Source organism: Molothrus aeneus, chromosome 6, assembly GCF_037042795.1.
Source record: "Molothrus aeneus isolate 106 chromosome 6, BPBGC_Maene_1.0, whole genome shotgun sequence".
Lineage (NCBI taxonomy): Eukaryota > Metazoa > Chordata > Aves > Passeriformes > Icteridae > Molothrus > Molothrus aeneus.
In genome coordinates this window covers 41,582,279-41,608,866 of record NC_089651.1, presented here as the reverse complement: position 1 = coordinate 41,608,866, position 26,588 = coordinate 41,582,279, and the positions used below count along the sequence as shown (strand labels likewise).

At 42.0% G+C, this 26,588-nt stretch overlaps 1 protein-coding gene across 1 annotated transcript in view; it reads right to left on the bottom strand.

Moving 5' to 3' along the window:
• The window catches only part of NRXN3 (neurexin 3), a 968,325-nt gene that overhangs the window by 903,003 nt on the left and 38,734 nt on the right, over window positions 1–26,588 (bottom strand). Inside the window, exon 2 of the mRNA XM_066552373.1 lies at window positions 12,451–13,701. Coding sequence (XP_066408470.1) covers window positions 12,451–13,159 — 709 coding nt within the window. The 5' untranslated portion in view covers window positions 13,160–13,701. The remainder of the gene's footprint in view (window positions 1–12,450; window positions 13,702–26,588) is intronic.

The window sequence follows — 26,588 nt, the reverse complement described above, 5'->3', positions numbered from 1 at the left end:
ATTGCTACAAGTCTATTTTTCCTTATTTCTAATTTGAAAAAAGCACTAAACAGGGGAATCCATAAAGCATAGCCCAAGCAGTGCTGCCTACTGGCACGAGGTACAGAACAAGCTGGTTCAAGATGGTTTCAGCGGGCCAAGTTATGAGACAACAGCCCCAAAGGCAGAACTCCTTGTTTATGGACAATCCAATCCACCAAAAAGAATAAAAAGAGTTGAAATTCTTTGAATTTCAACTGAAATTTTACAAGAATCCCTAAAATCCAATGCTCTGGTTTTAGCTTCACATTCAATGTATACCACAGTATTTTGTGGGTTTTCTAGCACACTTGGATAAAACTAGATAAACTACTACATCGTTTAATACTTAGGATTTAGCATTCTGGACTCCAATTTCACCTCAGGCAGCTTCTGACTTGATACCCTTCAATAATTCTCATTCTGCTTGCCTCTCAGTTTTGCCATCAGTAAAATGGAGATAGCATGCATTCCACAGTGCGGTAGAGTGATGTGAAGGCTGACTGATTTATCAGTAGTTGTGAGAAGCTTAGGAATACTCTGATGAAATGTGCCACATGTATGCACAATTTATTATTAACCTGACAGCGTTTTAGCTCTTTTATTTTCCTGCCTTGCACACAATTCAAGTGCAGGATGCCTGAAGCACATTTGAATGGATGCCATGTGGCATTTTGATTGCAGCAGGTACTACCATTTAATTCTGAAATTCACAACTTTAAGATCATATTTAAGCAGGATTTTTGCAATTAATTTTCCTTCTCCACTCACTTTCAAAAGAAGAACATTTGATTGGTCTTGGTTTCAATTCAGTATCAGATCATTAAAATTATTAAAGGCAAATGCAGGCAAGGAAAGAATCTCATGGAAGAATGTGATCTTTGGGCCAAATCTTTAGAGGTGAAAAAGGACAGAAATAAATACAATATGAAGGTAAAATAATCAAAACTGCTATTTTGAATTCCAGATCAGTCACAAGGCTTCAAGGTGCCTGAATCATTTTTCATAATGGGACTTAAAAGTAACTTGACAAGATCAACAAATCTAAGTAGATTTGTGTTTAGTTCTTAGTTAAGGACATCTTCCATCAGATGAATGAAAACTTTGCTTGAATAAAGAGTAGTTGGTATATGAAGTTAATTTTGAGTATTGTTTATGGGACCAGATGTACAAGAAAACATTTTATATAATGATCCTTACATTTGATATTTTCACTACAGAACAGCTCATTGATGACACAGTATCTGCAAGTTAAAATAATTCACATGCCCATATTGCAGCAGAGCTGTGCAGAAGGAAAAAACAGCTGGGCAACTGTAAGGATAGAAACTAAAGAAGATGTAACCTACATTTTGTTTGACTCCCAGACCTGAAAAGGGGCTTAAATTGTTTTAGTCAGCTTTCCAACAACAACATTTTGTCAATTAACTAGGAGGAAACTTAAGAAATTTCAGCTCTGGAAGAAAACTAGTGGAGACTGTTACAAATGCCCCAAAATAGCACGATATAGATTCATAGATTTTTAAGACCAGAGGGAGCACTAAACAGACCTACAATATAGCAGTGACCTCCACTCTAAGTGGTAGCAAGGCTATAATTAAACACCACTGACAAATGAGTTCTGAAATCACAGCCAATTGTTCTCCCGGGATAGAGGATCTGTTACTTAGTGCTTCAGTTTAGCTATCTTTTGCCTCAGGCAAACTGGGAGTCACCACACTGGCAGCAGCAATGACAGGGAAAACATCCCAGAGCTCAAGAATGACTGTCATGCCATGCTGGTGCAGATCCCAAGTGATTTTCATAGGCAGAGCCTTGCTTATCCAGCCCAAATTTCAGCTTGGGCTAGCTGCATTTCAGAGAACACTTCTTGCACAAAGAGATATTTGTTAAGCTCTTCTTTGGGAATGCCTGCTGCCCAGTCCTTAGGTCTGGCTGCATTGTAAACTACTTAGGTTGAACCAACATGCTAAAAAGCTAAAAAACAATCTGCTGACAATCTCAGGCTCTCACATCAGCAGCTGTGGTGCTTCATTAATATACTCAGCTTTGCTGCCATCACTGTCACTGTTGAGAGACTGCACTGTTCAGTGATACATACTAGAAGTCAAATGGGAAAGAGCCCACTAGAGTCCCTTCCACTCATAATTATTCCTCGAGCCTTTCTTTTAGTGGAGCTCTTGACAGACAGAGGTACCTATGGAGCTGTCACTTCCAACAAACTGAAAGGATAACAGTGCTTCACACCACTCTTCTCTCCTGGGAGGCTTCAAAGGGCACCAATCTGGTCATTGCTGTATTTGTGCTCCAGGCTCCACTTGCTGTCTGCAGGCTGGAAATCTGTTCTCCTCTCTGATTAAGTTTAACCTATGCTTATGTCTCCTTTTGCCTGCTCTTCTGAACCTAACAGTTCCCACAGGAGCATGGTGGGGTTGAATCCATGGGTTTCCATTAGTTCCATTTGGTCACTGTGGGAGTACATGCCCCTTCCTTAAAACACTTCAACACTTTTGTGATATATTGCAGTTCATCAGTAGTAGATCCATATTTGGGCTAATCATGTTGGTAAATTTTAAAATAAGCTACATTGTTATGTGTAATAGACACAGAGTATTTTTTAAAAAATCAGGATTCAGAAATTCTGCAAATTAAAAACATATTGCTTTTTTCTGCAGATTGTCATCCAAATCAGTTGGGTTTTTTTCTTTTCCTAAATATTTTGATCTGAATGAAACCACCATTTTTCACAAGGAAAACATTTTCAGTCTGTCTGATTCTGATGTGTCTTAGCTGGTCAAAATGAAACTTCACATGTCTTTCAATCAAACATTCCACACCATAGGGCAGGCAAACACCAGACTGCCCTAAAGATACATTTCTGTGTCAGATGCAAAGCAGAGATCATGTGTATAAGGTATATAAGCCTCATGTCTGTTCAAAACCAACAGGCTTTGGAATTTGTTGTAGATGTGTTCATTGATGCAGCTGAGACACAACTGAGCATTTCAGCTTAAGTAATGAAGGAAAAGAAAATGTAGGAGGAGGCAGCCAGCAAGCGAAATTACAAATTGATCACTTGAGCCCTACTTGTTTTTTTCAGTGAAGAAAAAAAAGTCAGATCTCCAACAACACAGTGCCCACTAGAGGAACTCTGAAGAAAGAGGATTTTGCCATTTTCTGCAGCATCCGATGTTTACTCAACAGGTCTTCTGCACAATAAACTTATAGTCATAACAATATCATCATATTTCAAGCTCTGGGATCACACAGCTACCAGTACCTAATCTGCCAAATTTTCAGCTAGAAATGCCTGCATGAGTTTTGCCCCACCTTTGACACTAATATAAACCTACCTCTAGCTCTGGTTATCCTGAGGGATATAGCAATGCTACTGCTTCACAATGGCAATAATATCCATCCATAATCTTTCATGTTCACTGATCTCCTGTTATCTTTCCTGAAGTCAAACTATGTGAATTACAAGGACCTACACAGATCTCCCATTATACCAGAGGCCTGGTAGGCATCATGCAGGGTAGTTGCTTTTGCACAGCCCCCTGCCTCCTACCACACCAAGTTCCAGAGCAGGTCTCAGAGAAGCCACAGAGCAAAAGGCAAAAGACAGAAGTGAAAATAGAGAAATTCTGGTTACTTTACCAGCTTTTTCCTTTAGGTAGTCCTAGACAAGAAATTTAATCACCTTTCCTCTGCACAAACTCCACCTTTTTCTTTTTCCCTTTATTTTTTTAATCAGCAATTTATTAAGGAATGACTCCACACACTTCTTCCTCATTTAAAAAAAGTCTTTGAGGAATATAAGAAATTTCAACCACATACAGAAAGATGCTTAAGGAGTTCAGCTGCAAACACAACTGATCTATGAAATTTGCAGATTACAACACTAGCCACTCTCTTCATGGCTAGCCATTCCTCAACTCTTGTTCCTGACCAGCCTCACTGGAGAAATGTGCCTTTAGTTCCAAGGATTTCTCCTACATTACCTTGAGGAGAAAGGTACTGAGAGGCTCTCCAACCCTGAAAGCCAGACTTGCAAGATGGATGCAGCAGGAATAACCAGAAAATCAAACACATGCCTCTGGAGACACACCAAAGATTCGGAAATCTCAGGCAGTGTCATTTTTCTCAAGTACTAAGGCAACAAACCACAAAGAAATGAAAATCCACCCAAGAGACTACAGAGGCCAAGAAAGACTTCTAAATAAATGCAGCAGCCAAGCAAACTATGAAGCCTGCCAGCACTATTAGAGATTGAAGCCTGGTGTTAACCTCAAATTCCTGGTTTTAACCTCAAATTACAGCTCAGATTCCTGTATCTACCAAGGAACTGCTTCCTCCTTTTCTGATAAAGATCTCTTGTCAAATACTCAGAGCCAAATCCAATCCATTATATTCAATCAGGTTACTTAACTGGTCAAATTCCATGAGTAAGAGGAGGAGGATCACACCTCAGAACAAAATCCTCAGAGTCACGTATACCTTTCCTCCTTGCCCTACATTGCAAACTGCAGACAAATATACCTGCTTTATCTAATAAGCAGTCAGAGCTTTGATGAGAGGTAACAGGAAAAGCAAGGTTTTTACACGCCCTTTCAGCGCCTTAGAACCACAAAACACTGGCCAGTTTTGTGCTAATTAAACACTCAGAAACAATCCAATGGGCTTTCTTTGCTATCCTGCTTTTTATGCATAGAGGAACAGAGGAAGTGCAAGCTATGCCATTCTGCTTGGGTGGCCTTTTGTGCTCTCTTTGCTTCCCCTGACAGCACAAGGTGGAGGTGAGTCTTGAGCAAGGAGGGCGAAAGGAGCAGGCTGAAACCAGCAGCCACAGCAGGGAGAGAGCCAATGCAGACAGGTAGGCAGAGGTGGGCCACAGTACAAGGAAAAGCATCTGATCAGCATCTGAGATTCACAGCAGAGGACATTTGGGGGAGGTCAGTGGAGCACATGGGTCAGATACACCAAAAAAAAAAAAAAAAGAAAAAAAAAGCTCTCTTTCTCCTATTGCTTGTATCAGCACCCTGCAGTGCAGCATCTGCTCCATGTCACCAACAGGGAAGACTGCTGCTCAGGCTCTGTCTTTACCAGCACAACTGCAGCCCAGCCTGGGAAAGGTCTGCCTACTCACAGTGTGACACTGCACAGAGTAGCAAGAAACTGGGAGATTTCTGTTAAAAAGAAAGATGAGGAGCACTCCTCAAAGATGGCCACTCAACAAAAAGAACCACCTTAATTTCTAACTGCATGTCCTAGCTAAAAAACTGACTATCAAACCAGGTCATTCTACTGGGTGTTCATGCATTATCATCATTTACTTGTCATGCTAAGATATTTATATGTCTCTATCACTGTCATACAGAAGCATATGGGATTCTTAACACCTGGAGTATAGGAAGCCCCACTGGCTACATATTTCAGATATAGAAACTGAGACACAGGGGGTAACCAGGTACATATCCTCTGCAAAGAAAGGTCAATTGATTCAGTCTTGAGTCCTTCAGTCTGCCAGCAAATCACTCCAGGGACGCAGAAAGACTGTAGCAGAAATGGAAATCAGCCTCTTAGGTGCCAACACTCTTATGACCAGACCATTCAGGTTCTGCTGCCCTGCTCCACTTCTTTCATGCGTTATACCTTGGTCTCTTTTCAGAATAATGAGGTGAACAAGCGTACATGCAGGCAGGGCCTGGAGAGCTGACACAGCATAACTGGCAAAGGTGTCAGTAGCACAGAATGTGAATCCAGTGTACTCAGGTCTCAGCCCCATTTCACAGCAAACACATTCAAATACAAATGAGTTTTGCTTCAAGTAGATTCTGACATCCAGAGTCCTTCCTACCCCCCCACATCTACTTCTCTCAGCCCTTGGGCTGTTTTGCACCCAGTTGTCAGCTCCTGGACCTGTTTACGGATGGAGAAAGGGCAACTGCTTTGCTCTGCAGGGTGGGTTTACAATGGCAGTGAACCTGTCTGCAATGAAGGATTGTGCAAGAGACACACACATACACCAGAAGTCACAGTGCTGTTTCTGGACAGCAATAACATGGCAGCTGTCTTGCTTTTCATAGGGAGAGAAAAAAGCTTTTCTGTCCATCAAGTTCAAAGTTGGTCAGCAAAGAAACAATTAAAATTAGAAGTGAAATTAGAAGGTAGCCAAGGACAGGTGGGCATTCTACCATTTCATCACAGGGATTACCACCTTCTCCTGCACCAGGGAGCACTCAGTGCTGATATTGATGTGCAGAGGCTCGTCTTCTTTGAGTAGTGACAGAGTTCACTGGACAGATGCGCTCCTCCTCCGATCCTCTCCCTGGAGCTTTGTGGCACCACTTCCAGCATCCTCAAGGTATCTGGGAGGATTATTGCTCTCCATTTTTCACCAAAACATAACAAAAATTACCTTGTGGCAAATGCCCTGCACACCTTCATACCAGAATAAGGATGAAAGCAACAGCTACAGCATGTGCTGTCTTGCTTGGGGCTGTATTTACTGCTGATTGACCTCCATGACAAGCTGCCTAGCTCAGCAGAAGCCTGTACAGTAATAATATATCAACTCTTCCCTCCACTTTTATTTTTTTATGGCAAAACCAAAGGAAAATAAACCTTCTTCAGAAATCAAGTTGGAAACCCCTACACTGGAAAGGGAAAATTCGGACTTTGCTCACCTTCACATAATTATTACTAGTTACTTTCATTTCAATGTTTACTTAGTAATGCCTAAAAATTCCAGTTTAGATCCAGGCTGTGCACACTTTGGGACAGAGCAGGAGCCAGCAGGTTGGTCTGTGGGCTCACAGAGAATGCTGGTATCCAAATTCCATATAGATTTAGTCCGCCAGAAGCTTGGTCATCACATTGTCTTTGCAAAAGCTAAGAACTCTTCTTTTATTCTATCAGGCAGGTAAAACCAAAATGGAGCAGCTACTATAAGCAGTGTATATGAGCTATGGTTTACACTTCTATACCATTTTATAAAAGAACATTTTCATCCTGAGGCTTTTTTTCCCCTGAGTTCACTCTTCTCCATGCCCACAAATTATAGTCACTCTTCACCAGTTCCACCTTACACCAAGCAGCAATCTCCTTTGTACCCAACCACCACCTGCCTCACTTTATCAGAGGAAATGTCCAAGCTTCACCTAACTGAGGGGTTTAACATCTCTTTTACCCAAGGTCTGTAGCTGACCTGCAATCCAGCAGAAAAGGTTTGTAGCCCCATAGTGATCTATAATACAAGAGAGGGAAAGTACAAGAATATAGCTGTCAGCATATTCTGTAGCCTGTATTGCAGCCAGACTATTTGAATCAGTGGCATTCACCATACAGGGTCCTGCAATCAACCTGCAGCTCCCCTGCTTTTAAAGCAGAGGAGGCTACAAAACAAATCCAGCTAGCTCTGGGAAGGGTTTGCTTAGTCCACAATTAGTGAGTGAGGGGGGTCTTTGGCATCTTCTGTGAAAGAGAATGTAGGATCTAAATTCAAATCCTGTGGCTCCTGCTCAGTTTTAATATTTATCATTAAGAATAACAAATGGTGCCTAAACTCCACCTTGAAGTTTCAAAGTGCTTTATAAACATTAATACCTGAACACATCATCTTTCTCTGGTGCTCATCTGGCATTGCATAAAAAAAATGCAACCAAACTGGAAAAAATACTATAATTTTGAATACAACAAAACGAACTTAAACCAGGAAGAATGAGCAAGCAAAAGAGATGGGGAAAACTGACTTGCTGCAAAAATGAAGTATGGGCAAAGTTCTTACCAGCTTTCTGCCCAGTGACCAGTGCTGTGACATAAGAAGTGACATAAACCAGCAGATTTGCCCCTTGCAATATTTACTCCACAGACCTTGGAGACGATCAATTCTAGAGTTTTGCACTGGTGAGTGAAAATGTGGGCCCATCCAAAGCATGTGCCAGAACTGCCTGCTGTCCTCTAGAACAGCAGAGCACAAGACCAAATGGAGGGTCTGCAACTGTTTATTGCTGGTGAATTCAAGAACCAATTTATATTCATCTATCAAGGAACATGCAAGTAGAAGCAAATATTATGGTCATGTTCATTTGTTTCTGATTACAAGATGTATGTAAATGTATATGCAAATTAAGTGAAAGCACCAGGCTCGTGGCAAAGTGCCAAACTGTTCTTTAGTGTTATGAAGATTGGGGTGGCTGGCAGGGAGATACAGTGACTGCAAGTGAGGCTGGGCAGTGCCTTCAGATACAGTCAAGGCTGGGCTGCTCTGAAGGGGCAGGAAGAGGATAAATCCTGCAGTAACTTGTCACTTTAAACGAAGCTGAGGGGCCATAGAAAAATCTGTTCCCGATGTAGTTAGAAGTGTGATAATTACAGAGCAATGGGCTCCTCTGTCATTCAGCAGGCAGCATCACCAGGAAATCTTGCTCTGTAATCAAGGGAAGAGCTGCAATCAAGCCCGTATTCAGCCTTCGTTTAGAAACAGCCCCTGCAGGCAACACAAAGGCTTCAGCATGGTGCTTTGTGAAGTTGGTGATCAACGTCTTGGTTTCTGCAACTACAAGCAGAGTTAATGCATTTCTAAGCACATCTTCTGTTCACCTTTCCTCAGAAAGTCCAGAAGGAGTCTTGGAAGAAGGGTGAGGGTTTAGGCCAAAATACACTTGTACAGTGTTGCATTCACACCGTCCACATTTGTGAGCTCACTCTCTACACAGCAGTGTCAGAGAAAGAGAAAATTCCTTGCAAACTGACAGCGTGGTCCTGAATGAGCAGATATGAATAACCCCATCTGGCTTCTACAGCACCTCTGCTTGCAAAATCTGCATGGGGAAGGTTTTTCTTGGTTTTTTCCCTCCAGAAATATGAATGTATCAAATGTGATGATCAAATTCTACAGGAACCCCATTCTCTTGGCAGCATCCTGATTCCACAGAGACTGATGAGGTTTATGAAAGTAAAGATGTCTCTGAGTTCAGCTTTCATGTCTAATGCCACCATTGCCCAGAAACATACAAATAGCTACACAAATCAGCCATCCTTTGTACCCTACAGAGCTGTCAGATTCAGTGAACCAGTTTACTCCAGCTGCAATTAAAACTGTCTCACATTTTATTCAAAACAAACTTCCCAAAGTGCACATATTTCCACTCCCACTCTCCCACTGTATAAACTCAGACACAGAAACTGTACCTGCTCAGCTACCATCTGGACATGTGACTGCCATGATGTACACAATCCTACCAACTCTGGGTGCACATGAAGTGCCAACATTTTTTTTGCACACTGGGGGCACATTCTGGACAGGATTCACAGTTTCATCTCAGTATGGAATGGTTGTTCTCTGTTGACATCCATCATAACTGGAACTGCACTTGGAGTTACAATAGCCTATAATACTGTAAATGGAGCTTCATTCCATCATAGTACAGAAACAGCAGCTTCCACTCTCTGTTGACTTCTTCTATCTCTGGCCACAAAATAAATGAGTTTGCTATGGTTTTACCATCTGCAGACATACGTATCAGTCAATAGCCAAGTAATGGCCTGGACACTGTCAAGAGAACTCATTATTAAAAAGGTACACATTACATTTTGCTGTTCAAACAGAACTTGTTATTGATCAGATTCATCAGTTCCCAGTACAAGAGCCAACTCTGATGATGAAATGAAAATATGCACATAGACTACAGATTAGTAAATACTGTAATGGAGTGAAGGTTCCCTCCCCAAAAAAGGAGTTGTTGATATCCAGTTGAGAGACCAATCTTTTTCAAATGTGAGACTGGGAATAAAACAACCATGTTACTTCTGCATATATCCAGAGGCATGATAAACGTACAAAAACAAAAGGGAACAGTTCTGACAATAAACATTTCAGTCTCTTGGGGAAAAAAAGCAAACAAAGAAAATACAAGCTGTTTAATGGCCAATCAAGCCACAAGCAGGAAGAGCCTGTAACCAGTTCTGCCATTCCTGCCACATCCTACTGTTTATCAGTGAAGATTCTGCCACACTGGCAGAATTGAAAGACAACATCTTGTGCTTTTCAAAGTCAGACAAAAAGGTAGCTATACTTAATTTGCTTCCTGTTTTTTTTCTTGCCACTTTTCTTTGTGTGCTTGTTTCCACTTACTAAACATAAACAGCCTTTTCTTTTGGTTTTCCCGCTCATCTGCACAGACACGGTAACATTTTTTTCAATGGCAGTATTTAACACACAGAAATCACCACTGCTACAGCATAAAGGAAGCAGAAAACAAGGCTGATTATAAAATTCTAACATAAACCAAATATACACCATTTAGTAATACATGAGAAAACAAGAAGAACCAAACAAGGTAATGACTGTGGAAATCTCTACATTTGATCCACTGGAAAAGTTCTCGGCACAGCATCTTCTCTGAGACTGAAAAGACCCCAGCTAACAGTGAGTTAAAAGTGTTTGCTTAAGAAGAACATTGTGACAAACTTCTTTGCTCACCCTTAACAGTAGGTTGGGCTGGAAACTGATGAATCACTATAGAAAACAAACAGCAATGGTGACTCACAGCTTCAAACAGTAACAATAGCATTGCTTTATCCATGGTGTCTACAACAAAAATATCCCTGGATCCATTAGAAGATGTATTTCAGATTGTTCCACCCACCCAGGAAATGCAGAAAGTCCAATCCCTGAGCCCTGGTTAGAGCTCTTAAAATCACCCCATAGGTACATGAAATTCCTGCTCACTTACAGTACTTTCTCAAGTGGTTCACTGAAAACCATACACTGTTGTTGTCTTGGGCAGCTCCCCAAGGAGTCTGGATCCATTAGCCCAGCAGTAGACAGAGCCTTCCATCTTCATGTTTCAGGGTCCACACACCAGTGTGGCTCTTGCAATCTTCTGTCACCACAGCATTTAGACCTGAGGTGTGTTTGCTCCCTAAGTGTATGAGGATCAGGCTGGTGGCCCAGCTACTGAACTGCCTGGTCACACCCAGAATCCTGCCCAGTCCCATGTAACTCATGGCTCAAAAGTTCTGGCTCATTCATGGTTTGGACTAATCAGGTCAGAGCAAATAGCCAGGAAGAGTTCTGGGTTCAGCACTTCACAGGCTCACACATCCTGTCTAAGGCTAATGTATTCTTACTGTATTATTTGAATATAAAGCCAAATTTTCTGTTATTATTAAAATCACCCTAAAATTAATGCACATATGGATGCTATGTTTATTTTCCAAACCTTTCCTTCCTATAAAAACATGTTTGCTTCTCCCTCTAAATGCAGACTGTAAATGTGGAGCTGTAGGGCTTTTTACTTAGATAGCAACAGTATAAGGACTGTTTTCACCACATCTCACATTCTACAGGCTAAACTCTGGTTAATCTAGTTTCATTGCCAAAAGAAGTGAACAAACAGTAGTCGTGAAAATATATTATTGCAAATATTTCCATTTTGACAAAATTTCAGGTTGGGTTTTTTTTTTTTCCTTGAGATTGGACACTTCTTGTCCAGGTTTCATCTTTGGTTCAAGCTCAAACTGTGGTGTTTAAAGCCAAGTATCATAAATAATGTTGTGATGAGATTCTCAGATTCCCACAGGGATTTTCAGTTGACTTAAGTCTCCTGCACATATAAAATCAATTACCATCATATTGCTAAAGACCAAAGGAAAAATCTGTAATACACTTCATCAGGCAGTTGGCATGACTTAAAACTCTCAAATTCAAATTCAAAAAGAGAGTACCAAACAATGAGGAAACATTCAAAGCCCTCTTCTCTTTGCAATACTAAGATCAATTTTAAAAGCAATTTAAGCAATTTAATCAAGGATGCTAAAAAAATCAAGGTGCCATTCAGTGATTAGTATGCAAGCAATTGAGGGAAGCATGGGGCTTCCACAGGCTAGCAACAGCTGACATCAAAAAAGTATACAATGTCCTGTCAATCAGTTATGTTAGTGAGATATATATATATATATATCTCACTAACATATATATACACATATACATATATATATGGCTCCTGTTTGCTGACACTTCACTCAGTTTTCAGGGACTACTGAAAAAAGCCAACTATTTATTTTACCAACACTAACCTAAGGTACTTCTTAGGTTAGTGTTGGTAAAATAAATTGGTACATTTATTTACCAATTTATGTTCTCTACCCTTATTAATAAGTTGCTGATGAAATGAATGATGATGATAATGATGAAAATCTCTCCATACTACAAGTGCAGCATCCTTTCAGAAAGACACTTTGTTGCAGTTGCTCATACTCTTTATTTACTCCCATTTAATTACCTCTATTTGGAAAAAGAATGGTGGAACTTCAATTCCTTTGACAACAATCAGCAGGAATAAGAACTCTGTCATAGCTCTGCTAAACAACAAATTAACTCTTTGGATTGTGTAAAGGTCAATGAGAAGCAGGGAAGTATTCTCTTACCTTCAGAACACAGCTTGCCAGCATATCCAGTGGCTGAGCAGTCACAGTGTGGCTCGCCATCCAGAAGGAAGCAAGTGCCACCGTTTTCACAGGGGTTTTCTGAACAAAGTCCTTCCATTTCCAGTCGGACCCCTTGACTGCCCAGGAGCTGCGGCTCAGAATTGCCATATTTAAGATCCAGGATAAATCCTTGAAATGGAGGCTCACTCAGAACACCATCAAGAGTCAAGGCAGCAGGACGGATGTCCAGTGGGACTCCCCCAATGAAGAGGTCACTGACGATGTTCATGTACTGGCGCTGTGGACGTACCTCCCCGGGCTTGGCCTCGCTGTCCAGCACCAGCACGGTCCGCAGGTGGTTGCGGCTGACCATCAGGAAGTGCCAGCTGCTGTCGTTCACCTGCTTGTCTGTGACCACTGTCGTCTCCGCACAGTCCACACTGAACTGCAGCTGGATGCGCCCATCAACCAGGGACACGCAGAGGAAGTCACAGACACCACCATCATCAAAATAGAGAAGCAGCCCAGCAGAGACATTGGTCTTGAACTGGAAGCTGAGTTCGCTCCTAGTGCTGGCATCCCAGCGGAGGTAGCGGGCCCACTGGTTGGGGATGCCCATGAACTCCAGACCCAAACAGAGACCCAGCAAGGAGCCCAGCAGCAAACTCACCTTCAAGGTGAAGTAGATAGAATGCAGAGTGAAGCCCATTGTTTCAAGAATCTGCTCTTCCCTAGGAGAAAAAAAGAAGCCACACTACTGGGAGGAGAACCCCAGCAGTCAACACTAAATGTTAAATCCAAAAGGAAGAGAAGAAGAGCAGAGGGAGTGACAGAGAACAGGAGAGTAAGTGGAAAGTGACCAAGAGGAAGCGTCACCTCCCAAGGAAAGACCTCAATTATCCTTAGGAACCAGAGGCTTTTATCTCAGAAGTACAGGGTACATGAAGTGACTTCTCCAGATGGTGTACTTCTCTGAAGGGCAAAATAACCTACAGTGATTTGTTTTGGTAGAACACAAAGGTGACACTGGTGTTCCAGGAGGAAGGAAAGGGAGAGCCAAAGCCCAAGCCTATATTTCTTGTTTTCTAGAAGTGGTGACAATATTGACGGAGATGGCAGTGAGATAGAAGAGAGAGTGAATTCATAAAGCACGTGAACTTCAAGAGGGCAAAAATAAAGTCAATCTTCATGATGCACTGGTGGATACCCAGCCCATAATTCACTGCTTGGCACTCACGGAGCTTGCAGGACCTGTGGGGTCAAGACAAAAAGAAAAAGGGGAAAGTTAATCTTATTACTCACCATATCTTTACTATGAAGCTTACTAACATCCTGTCCAATAAGTTATTTACATTTCTTGACACTCTGGACACTTCTCCAAGTTTGCAAGGCCTCAAAAGACCTTGCAAGGACATCTACATCCTTAAAACTAAGAGGCCAAAATAGAGAACTCACCAAGTCATCTGCACACATAACAACAATGAGGATATAAAAATACACCAAATTATTTAACTCCTTTGAGGGATGCAATCTCATTGACTTTACTGGGAAATTGTGCTGGAGCTTTCCCAGTAACAATTACCTCTCCATGAAAATGCTTAGGGCAAAGACCAGAGTTCCTTAGAATTTAAAAGCTGGTAAGGGCAAGAGACACCACTAACCAATCTTCCTATTCCATTGCTTACATTATGCTTCCTAGCATACCAGGGAAGGATTAGAGAATACAACCCTGCTGTCAGCCTGTCACACAATAGCTGCTTTTACTTTACATGTCTTGCATACTTCAGAGACTCTACCATGGACCTCTGCAACCTGGAAACGTGTTATGGAAATTATTTATGGCAACCTGCAGCTTAGATGATAGCAAACTTGTACCTTTGATGATAAAAACTGTCTAAGCACTCAACCACTTATGCTGGTCTAGTGGTTTGGCAAAAAGGCCAAATTCACCCCTAATTAAGAGCAAAGAATTCCAACTGCCTTCAATGAGTTACATCTGTTAACACCAGAATTCAAGTCACTTCTGCATACTTGCATGTGGGTGACTGTAAGCCTGGTGTAGGAGGATGTTTTAAGTGACAAGTAAAGGCAGTACAAAGCAAGGTACATTCTTTGAAAATTCTACCCAAGAAGAAAGTAAGTTTTCTATTAACACAGGTGTTTTTTCACAAAGATGGGTTGGACACAAGAACAGCTCTGGGAGTGGCTAACATCAGCATTGACACAAAGCAGGAAAGGAGATGATGAGAATCAAGGCCTTCAGCCTCACAGAAGTTAGCATAAACACAGCTTCCACAAACTGGAACACAAATATTGTGGGGCAGTATTTGCTTGGGAAAAGTGTTTTGTGCTGTGAACCATGAGAGTTGCTCACAGTAGATGCCTTGCAACCCCATCGTCCATCTTGCTCTGAAGGAGAAGGCACACAGACACTGAACAAGTGGGCAGTGCTGGAAAGCTTCTGTTTGATAAGGATAGAGGTTGAGCTGGAGGAGAATCACTAGGAAACAGAGGGGAGACTTCACACAGTCACACCCTCACCTGCCCAGGGACCTGCAGAAGCCAAAAGTCTCCAGAGCCGTCAGTCTGACAAATTTAGCCAGCACAAAACACAAGTCACTTAGAAAACAAAAGGGATCAATTAAAAGAAAACACGCAAGTTGGAGAGAAATGTAAGCTTTCAGTGCCCAGTGGAAACCAGGCCTGTTCCCTGCAGCTGCATGTTAGCTAAACTGCTATAAACACAAATAAAATCAAGTCAAAACCAAAGGGAAGATAATTCCTTTTAATTGTTAACAGCTTGGCTGAGGAAAATGGAAGGTGGGAAAAGGAGGTGTTAGGAGAGGTGTAAAATGAACAAAGAATTAAACACAGAATCCAATCCCTCAATTCATTTGTCTTCCCAATAATCACAGCTGGGATTGTGATTGTTCAGGGGGTTGTGTTGACTAAGTTAGGTTCATGGGGGTTCTGGGGGGTTCTGAAAAATGGACTGGGAAAAAAATTATGTGGTCCTTTCTTCTCTGTGCTCCCTAGTGGATCCACTAAAATAGCCCATGATTTATGGAGAAGAATAGAGTGAGAGAAAGGTAAGAGAGAAAGTGATGACCCAAGCCTTGAATTACTGATGAGATGGAAATAGGAACATCATAATGCGTGTAAATTAGCCAGTGATGTGCTTCCAGCAGCTCACAGCTTCCTGGACCATTTACTACCACCATGGCAAAATTCACTATTCCATCAGACAGCTCTGTGCTCAGCCTGAGCTGAGAAGGGTGACAAGCCCAGAATGGCAGCAACCATCCACAGAAATCCCAGTGCAGCAGGGCTCACACTCCACCTTTAGGCAGGGTAGATTGCACCATCTGCAACAAAAGCAGCCTCAGTCTTATACTCTTCTCTCCCTTTTTTAAAAGACCAACACTTTGATAAGCAGTGAAAGATGCTGCAAATCACAGCAGCAGGTGTGAACATTATAGATAACCACAGATGAGATGCCTATGTCCACCCACAGTTCAAACTCCTGTCTGAAAAGCCTATCCATCTCTCCCAATCCCAGGATGCTGAAACCCTGTTTTACAGAGACAAATCCCAGCCTCTGTGGGTCACTTCAATCCTTGGGATATTTCAAAGGTACAATAATGGGAGTAGGCTACCTCTGTGGTACAAATTTCTGTAATGATACAAGTTCATTAGGGCAGGACAAAAGGCATAGCCAACAAGGGAAAGCAGGCAGAAATGGTTAAACAAGAATAGCAGTCTTGACTGAGGGAGCCAAGACAATTCTTTCTGTTTTGATCGAGAGAAGCCAAGGTAATACCTTTCGGGCTGTTTTGAAAGAAAACAGTGCCAGCTCTGTTTCAAAGAGGAAGACAATGCAAAACCCATGAAATACAGGTGTCATTGTTGGGTGCTTCATTGCCTTTTAGACACGACAGCTCAGATTTTGGGAAGGCTGCCCACACCCAGCCACTAGCAGGCGAGGGCCATCTGTGACTCCCCCAGAGCTCTGTCAGCGCACGTCAGTCCTGACTCACGGTGCTTCCCATTACTCCAGTTTCACGTCTCACACAGTTAAGTCTGTGTGAGCAAATCCTACCACAGCAGCGGGGTCTTCAAGAAGAGCTCAGAAGACCCTGTACCCTTTATAGCAGGAGGCAGGATCTCAATCCCAACCTTAAGAGAGTAGATCCTGACACACCAATTCTGTGTCACCCATTCCCATAATGATTCTCCAAGACATGCTGAGAATGAATAATTTTCTGCTCTTACCATTTTATTTTTAGCATAAATACTACCCTAGCAGCCTCATACAGCACACTGCTACCATAGCAATACATTACAGTTTGGGACAAAACCTACAGGATGCCCGAGTATTGTCTTACATATTTTATCTCTGAGAAATCTCATTGGCATGGCATGACCACATCCTGCACAAAAAGGGACTTCATGATGGACAGCAGCAAGCAAGTTATCTCCACTGCACTTCCAACAGCTATTTCTGCCTCCCTGGCCCACCTGAGAGCTGCAACAGTGAGGAACCTGCACACTGAGCAGACAGCTCAGCATCTCTCACATGCCAAACCCACTGCAGGAAACACCCACTGGCACCACTGAAACGTCGCACTCACAGGGCTGACAGAGCTGCACAAGCTCCCCGGCCAGGGAAGGGAGGCAGCCCCACGGCAGCGCCGAAGGCGAGTGCTGCCTAACCACTGCACACTTTCCCAAGCCTGACAGCAGCCTATTAATGCCAGGTCAGAGCCATCTGCTCAGCAACCCACGGAGGGGGTCTAGCCCTTGCTTTGAAGTGGCTCTCAACCACTTATCAGCTGTATGCGGAGAGTGAGTGACATTATCTAATTGCCAACTAATTTCCATAATTACTGACTGGCACACTCTCTATGCTGGGTTAATATCTTTGCAAATGTCTTGCAACGCACCTGCTTAGGAAAGGGGGTGAGAAGCTGTTGCTCTGCAGCTTATTTACCCAACAGCACAGAAAGGTTGCAGGAGATGGGTTTGTCACTCCCTGTCCTCCCTCCTTCAGTACCTTCCTCTCTGGCTGCTAATTGCTTGGGGATGGACTTACTTGTATTTGAAAGTGTAATTTTCAGCAGAAAAAAGAACAGAGTTAGATTAATTCAAAGACAGGCTGGCTTCCCTTGCAAACCCCTGCCTCAGCAGCCCAGTGCAAGCCTGTGTAAGTCCTGTTATTCCACTTCAGGATGCTGGAAAAAATCCCACTGACACACTGATGGGAAAAGTTTACAGTCCACCAGTCAGATCCTCTTCCACAACCAGAACTATTCACTATGCCACAGTTTGAGTAGAAGGAAAAATATACATTGGTCACCTAAGATCCATGTATTTAATACCCCATGTAAACTCACTTTTGTCCTTTCCTTCACTCTAAAACAAGCAAAATCCAATTCTTTTCTTTATTCCCCAAGCCCTAATGAAGCAGCAGTTTTAGGAAGGAGTAAGCAGGATCCTAATTTGGCTCTGCATCCACATGTCTTCCCTCAATTGGTGCAAAGTACAGCAATTAAATCATTACAGCTCTATGACATATGCTGCTCAAAAGGATACAGTAAAATTTACCCTCAATAATTGATATTAAAAGTCCAGCTTACTAACAGAGAGAAATGGGGAATTCATAGTATTTATTCATTCATCCAGTTTGGAACAACAGGCTCCTTTTGGCTAATGCTTTGAAATCTTTCTGCCTGATCTATCCCCAGCTGAATTGTGGCAAAAGACAAACGGTCAAAGCATAAAAAAAAAATAACCCTTCCAATAAAAATGCAGATGTGAAAACTGAGTTGCTACAGTGGAACACAGAAATCTTCCCATCATACAATATCCTCAGCAAGGATGCATGCAGGGATGTTTACAGAGAACTGAGAGGGGACATGGAGGGTTTGAAATTCATGAGACTAGAGAAAACTGCAGGGGCTAATTTAGTTTTTAATTCCTCTAGCAGCATTTGCATCTCAGTAATAAATCTGGACACTGTCTTATACCCTTGCTGGGATGGAGAGGACTCTGGAGTGTGCCAGGGAAGCTGAGCTGAAAGAACTAGGATGAAGATAGAGACAGAGAGCTTCTATCATCTTTCAATTCTATGATTCTTTTACCAAGGGAGATTTCAGTGGCACTATACAGCTCAGAGGGGTCACAGGTAAGGCAAGATGGGCTCTGCTCAGAGAAGAGGCTGGAAGTGAGGTCAAAAACAGGGGCTTTGCTTAGCAAAGAGCTGAACACACCTAGGTTGTGCTGAACTTGGCAGAACTTCATGGGATGCAGCATTTACATAAATGGCTGGCTGGCTATAAAGAGAGAAACACTGATATTTCAGGCTTTATCTTGGATGTAGAGATATGTGCATATGAAGACCAGCATCTTAAAATTAGGGACTGAGGGTGACATGGAGCACCTGTTGACCTCTTCTGCATGGTTTTCAGGGATATATTACTGATGCCAGTCTCTCACATCACTGTGAAACCACTCATGCCTTTGCCCTACTCCAAGCCCAAGTAGAAAACGTATTCTTCCGTGTTCTTTGGTACTTTGCACTACTGATATATCTTGCAAGCTTAACTTTTCCATTCTTGAAAACTGAGTTTGAGTTACTTAATTCTTATCTAAATTCACCATTGAACTCCCTAGGAGACAGCTGCAAATAAACTGTATCAAGCAGAAAGCAAGAAAACAGAGGTACAGAGTAATAATTCAAGAGTGTCCTCTTAAAGTAAGAAAAAAATAGACTATAAAGCTAAATTAGTTTGTCTTTGCTTCCCTGTAGTGGATTAGTATATACACATGCATTCACCATCAATTGTAACCTGTAGGTAGATGGTTGATTGGTTTCCTGGTACCTGGGCATGTGATTTGCAGTCAGTTTAAGCCCACTGCCCTTCTCCCTGTTACGAGTTCTTCCCTGGGGAAGGCAAGAATAACTACTTATGATAAGGCTAACCTTGGAGCTTAGCTCCAGAAACACCATGTAACACCCAAACTAGGCACCTATGCATGGGAGAGCTGAACTCACCTGCACTAGCAAGTCATACCACTGAAATGCCACCAGCAGCCTCAGAAGGGATATGAGCAAACCAATAAAGTGCTTAGTTCAATAAACAGCATGAGACCATGGCAGCACAGCCCCACTTCTGACTTCTCAGATGGGAAAGTCATCCGACTGCTCAAAGTGTTACTGTTTTATCATAACCACCCTTCACGTTTTTACCTCCTGGGCCTATTTAAACAAACTTAACTCAGAACCAGAGCTCTACAAATCTATCCCGGAAAAAGAAGGGTTAAAAAAGACACAAGGGACATTGTGACTCCCTTCTTAAACACTCTCACCACCCCACAGAGGAGGCCATCTAGTCCATGAGAGTGACCTTTAACTAGCCTACCTAGCCCGGGCTCAGCATGAATGCAATTTACAGACCATTCCAGCTCTCCAGCTTTCTTAACACAAAGAAGAAAAATCAAAACCCAAGCACAATGGAAAAGAAAGAAAGAGAGAGGGAAAATAACCCTGCAGAGCAATCATGTCTGGGGCTGCTCTGATGGCTTTCTGTTCCCTTCCAGGACACAGAAATGACTCCCAGTGTGTTAATTACCCCCATTACCACAAACTCTCCACTAACAAGGAGCAGCTAAAAGGAAGCGTTGGCAGCAGCTGAGCAGCTATTGCTCTGTTCTGCCACGAAGGAGAAACCAGACTCCCTCATCTCTGAGCTGGTACTAACCAGGAGAGCAATTTCTGCAAAACGCAACAGCCTTTATTGTAATTCCCATGGCAGCTGCACTGGGAACACTGGCCTTGCCTCAATTCCACCATCGTGAAAAGAGAACAAAGAATACCTGCTTTTCTACAGACTTTGAAGCTCAACAGTTGGAGAGCTCTGAATCATTATCATTTATTTTACTCCTTCTGTAGATGGTCTGTCTCTATCCCCCGTGTCCTCTCCTTTCTGCCATCAAAAAGCTCGGACAGATCTGTAGCATTGTTTATTCTACCAGACCCTAATACACCAAATGCAGTCAGTAGCTATACACATCTCAGCAGGGAATGTTAGTGGGGAATTTGGTAGTATCACAGTGCATTATTAAGAAATGCAATGCTTCTTCCAGAAGTATAAAGTATTTTGTTTCAATACATGCATACATAGCATTTCCATTTTTGTTTAATAAAAATCAAGCCTTTTGAAAATGTGCTTAGTGTTACCAAAAACCAAAGTTTGAGCACGTCACTAATGCCTGAAAATAAGGCTGCTTCCAAGATTTTCCAAAGATTAACAGTGCAGAACGGGTTTACTTTCCCCCCAAAATTATTTTATATTACAGACACAGGCCAGCATTGGATACTCCTCAAAGGGGACACACAACTGGAGTGTGGGGGGGAATCCTGACTTTGAAGAAAGAGGAAAAAAGTCACTGATCCACTGCTTTCTCAGTTACCTGATTTTAGAAAAAGATACAAAGCACAAAATCAACAATAAAATAAAACAAATGGCCAGCATACTAAGTAACCCTACTAATACATTGCTTTTTCTAGCTGTCTGTCTACCCATCTCCATCTTCCTTGCATATGCATTTTAAGTTCTTCAGGAGCAAGAACATTTTCTGTTCTGTCTGACAGAATCTAGCACCACATAGTCAAGAGCAGAGTTATGAGGCACTACACATGTACACATTAATAACTGTGATTTTATGTACTTGAGCTAGCACTAAAATGCCTTTATATTCCAGCTGATGTATAACACTTAAAAAATGGGAAAATAAAAGCTTAAAAGAAGTATCAGAATGACTATAGTGAGAACAAAATTTTAACTCACTTTTTGTTTCACTTACAGATCACAGTCAAGTCACACTTTCTCAACATATTTTATACTCCTGGACCTATTTCCAGTAAGTCAGAGCAGTCTGCATGTTTTTAAATGTTGTGACAGTATATTATAAAGACAGGAGGCAGGTGCAATCAAATTTGTTACTGTACTAAAAACATAGCATGTAGGGGACACTGAACGTGGCCAGATTTCCCTGTCATTAGTATGGCCAGGAATTAATTTAGATCATTCTCTCAGTCTGCTGGCTCACGGGAAAATAAGCACCATCCACTTAAAAAGGAAATAAAGCACCCATGGACATCTTGAAATCTACAGTGGATTTTCCCATTATGTAACATGTTAGCACTCTCTCATAAGTGAACTCAGTTCTCCGAAGTTTCATTGCAACTTAGGAATCTCATGCAAAAATTTCTACTCACCTTCCCACAAAGCAAACACAAACACCTAAACATAGCACACAGATGTGAGAAGCTGTCCAGAGTGCAGGCAATGCCCTCAGTTCCTAAGCCCTTTAAGCAGCCAAACTTCCATTTATGGACCAAAGGCCTTTCAGGGAGCCCAGTTAAACACTGGAACTGAAGTGTGGCTGATCTGTAAGCACCCAGCTCTCAGTGCCTGATGCTGACCCACACAGGGAGCTGGTACTGGCACCCTGCTAAGTGCTCTACAAGTCTCAGCCACTGTGAGAGGATGTCTCTGCTTTCTGAACCACACTCCTCTCATACCACTAGCTCCAGAAACATGTTGCTTTTCGTGGGTGTACACATAACAGCAGGCTGGGAATCCCCTGCCATGGGAAATCAATGCATTCTTCCAGCTATCTGTTGTTTTCATCCTCTAATACACAAATTCCTGCCAAAATTCATTCCACCCCATCCCTCTCCCCACTTCTACCTCAGGGTAATTGGGTGAACATGATGAGAAGCTATGCATAGATAGGTTTTGCAGTTCTAGCATGCTGGGGAAATGGAAGTGGAAATCTTTGCCAACACAGACTTGTTGCAAAAATCTTTAAGTGTCACTGTCTTGGCTGGAAAAGGATAACAACTATCCTTGGCTGAGGATATTGAAAACTTTCCAGATCATCAAGGAAATTACTTGTAATTTTTCATGATAGGGGTCAGTTTCTAAACTGACCAGCAATTATGGCACAGATAAGAAATACACTAAACACACTCTACTTGCAAGGAGTCATTTCAGCCTGGCCTGTGCCTGCAGCACTACATGGTGATCTGTCAGAGTGCACCAAGCAATCCTCCACCGAACCCAGACTGCCTGCAGGCAAGGCTGGAATAACAAACCTGCCACTCTGCCACAGCAGTGGCCTCACAGCTAAGGACTAAAACAGCGTTGTGAAGGCTACCTAGGCTCTACCTGAGGCCCGAGCCCCAGGGACCCTCAAAGCAGAAATACAATGCTTCTGGCACAATGTCTTTTGAAAGGAAGGCTGTTGAACAGGTAATCTTAGGAGTCCCGTGGGCCCAGACAGTGGGACAAGTCACACATAGAACAGAGTTCTCATTTTTGTTTTTTAATTCATTTACATCTTCCTGCCTTTCTGTGCTTAAAACTGGTTTGCCCTACAAATTTTCTCTCTAGCTGTCTTTTCCTCAGAAACTTCCTGCTCTGAAATGTAGAACCAAACATTAATATGTGGAAAACAAAAGGTTTTTTGCAAAATTCAAGTGTAAAAGATTCATCTGCCTATTTCAGTGGAACCACCTAATAAGGAAATTACATTTCCTGGAGTAAGCAACACAGAAGATGCCAAAAAGGCTGGGGATGGATGCATGTGGGAAAGCACAAGAGGAATCATCATAGAGAGTGACAGAGAGGCAGACACTAGCTAAAACGAGAAGTCCAGAGGCTGGACAGTCCTGGGCTTTCAAAAGTACTTGGGCATGACTGCAGAAAGGTGGAAGAGCAAAACTGCATTTTATTTTAAAAATAACTTGGATAAAACCACGAGGAAATAGTGTAACAGAGAATAACCCTTCAAACACCTGAGAAACAGGCTAGGGGTACTGCACAGCACTCTTCTATCTTCTCTCTATATTAAAGCCCCAAATGCAGGAGTGTGCCAGGGCCACAGACCCAGGAAGCAAAGTCTGTCAGCCAGCTCAATACCTCAAGTGAGCTCAGGGAAAGAAAAAGCTAACTAGCAGCACTACGGAAATTAATGCCTTTAGAAATTAGTTCAAATTTTCTAATGGAGCATTTTAACACCACTGGAGGAGATGCATCCCTTTATTTAATCATTACTGGCTACATATTGATAAATCAATCACACTTGGTAGTTTTAGAGAGACTTAAAAAGGAAAAAAAAAATATATATATATATTCCTGCAAATGTTCCTTTAAAAGTCAGATGGTATTTTAAAGAGCTTCCAGCCTTGGGACTCACAGTGCAGTGCCCTGGAAGACAATTGACATTCTGAGTGACTGGGCTGCGAATTCAAAATCCCAACTCAACCTGCTCAAGCCAGGATTCAAACTCACATACTTTAAAAATAGGAAAGAAAAAAAACTACAAAGAAGAAAAGAGAGAGCAAGGGAAATACCTAAATTCCTGCAACTCCCCAGACCAGAATTTCTAAGGTTACAGATGCAAGAGTGGCTCTGGGAATATCGCTATATGGTATTCCATAGCTGCATGGGACGTATTTTCTGCTTTGCCATGCTTAATATGACTCTCTCTATGGTTAGCAATACAGCTGACAAAGGATAATTGTTTGTTATGAAAGCCACTAGTGAAAATGAAAATAACATTTGTTATATTGAGGGGCTTTAATTGAGTTTTCTATTTTTAATTTAAAAATGAAACATTCTAATTTACCTGGCTTTGGATATAGTAACTTCCAGTCATTATTTGCAGTTTATTTTTATTTCTTCTGGGAAAGAAGTATAGAATAGGGAAGGAGTATAGAAGTGGGAAAACTGAGACTGCTATATAAATAGCTTCATTCCTAGCAACTGCATAACTTTTCATTTCAAATCAATTTTAAATGTATTACCCTCCCTCTCAACAAAAAAAAAATCTGAACATTCTGAATAATACATCCTTTCTGCTAACATTGTTTTCACAGTCTGAAAAGCCATTATTTTGACAAAAACATTATGAGCAGTTCTTGCTAACAGCACCCACTTTTTCCCTTTCATACCAAGCCCTGCACTCAGCTCACATGTTGGGGAACTTCTGCATAACTCTAGAGATAAGTGATGAGGCAGTGATGGGTCTTGCTCCTTTTTGGTCCCAATTTTCACCTCCTTTTTCCACATACAGGTTTTGCTAGCTGGTGGCAAACTGGAAGCCAGTGAGGGAAATGCTGCAAGATTAGCCCCAGTTTGTAAATTAAACCCCACAAACCCTCACAGTGATTTTTCTGTGGTCCACTGGTAAGGCAAGCAAGGAAAGACAAAACAGTACAACTCCTCTCTATACCTAAGGAGACACTCTGCCTAGGATGTAGCTAAAACACGTGGGTAGAAAAAAACCCTCACTAGTGAGAGCACTCATTCCTGGGTAGACTGAGCACTCCAGTCTCCCACCCCACACCTGTCAAGAGTACAAAAATAAGTCTGGGAGAAATGGGGAAAAGCTTTTCTAATCAACACTTACATGGAAGATACCTGATGTGCTTGTAATAACCTGGCAGAACTTCTGCTTCCAAATTACATTGAGTTACTGAGATTTAGAAGTAACTAATGAAAATGATTACTTGATACCACGGGCAACAGATGGTTCCTGCAACCTGCCAGTTGCCAGATTCTAGGCCAAACCTCTCCCCCATGTAACTTTATCACACATGAATTTAACTCATTTTATCTATAGCACCTAGTTTTTAGCTGCCAATATTTTGCCGCTCACTAGTAAGATTGATGCAATGAACTTCATGTTCTAGCAGTCAGAGTACATGCAAGAGTCAAAATAAAGAGGCTCATGACTTGTTTGGCCTTAGGCAAAGTGCTCTTTCAGGAGATATAGCTAGGACTACAGCAGCCACATTGTAAATTTTAATTAGTCATTGTGAAGTGCTCAAACCACTCAAAAGGCAAGCTAACAGAAGAACAATCTATCTTCTTTTATGGCATTAAGAGACTGCTCTCAAATTAAGCAAGGGAAGATGTATCTATAAAACACAGCATATTTTCTTCCATCATTCCTCATGTTTCAGTGCCAAAGAGGCACAGGTTTACTCAGCAGGCAGGGAGAAAGACAGGGCAATGATGGGGGAGTGGGGAAGCCTTCATCTGCCTCAACTCCTGACCTACCTGCAGCTGCCCTCTCACTCCCCTGCAGCAGACAGCTTTGGCAGAGCAGAACAGCTCAGTCACAGAGAGCTGACATGGTCTGCACCTCCCTGGGGGCTGCCTTGCCCAGCCATACAGAACCTCCCTCCTGTGATACAACACAGCAAACCGGGGCACTCACCTTCCCCATTTAAATACCAACCAAATGAATCTGTACAATGGCTGCTCTGTGTTTTAAATGGGAATCATGGCCCACAGTCCATGTACTGCTCAGTCCAGGAGAACTGCAGCCCCTCTTTCCCCCCCCCCAAAATTCGCCAAGGCAGAACTCATCTCAGGGGCTCCAGAAACAGACAGTCAATCATGTGGGGGAAAATGGGTACGTTCAACTCCATTTTTGACCAGGTCATCTTAAACTATCTGAAAGGCTCAGAGGAAGAGAAAGACCTAAATCCAGACAGGCTGCTTGTATGCAGCATTGCTCAGTGCTAAATATCTGCTAAGTACAACTATTTCGACTTGCTTCCTCCACTTTTCTGGGATTTTTAGAAGTCAAAAATTAAGCAAGTTAAAAAGACATTCATCTAACAGAAGAAAGTCCATCTATGCATTTAATTAAGATCTAAATGAAGGGAGGAATCTACAAAGTCTGTTTTGAAAAAATATGGCATTTTAGATTCACTTAATTATGAACATCATTTAAAAAATGAAAAGCTGCTTTCAAAGTAGCTGGTTTTCAAACATGTGCAATCTCCACTACAGCAAAAAGTAAAAGTGTCTCCATAGTTTACAGGAAAGGGAAGACATACATCACCGTAAGCTGCTTTTACAGAATCCCTAATGTAGGATTTCCTAAAGAATTAAATGAAAAGGGAAGAGGATATGGAAAACCCATGAGTCCATGGGTCTTCTGATTACCTCACAAATACAGGCTAGAAGTAGTCACCTGTTAAAAAATACATGTCAATAAAGGTGTACAGTTACTCTGCAGCACTGAGCCAGTCTGTTGTCTTGGACTACAGCTCA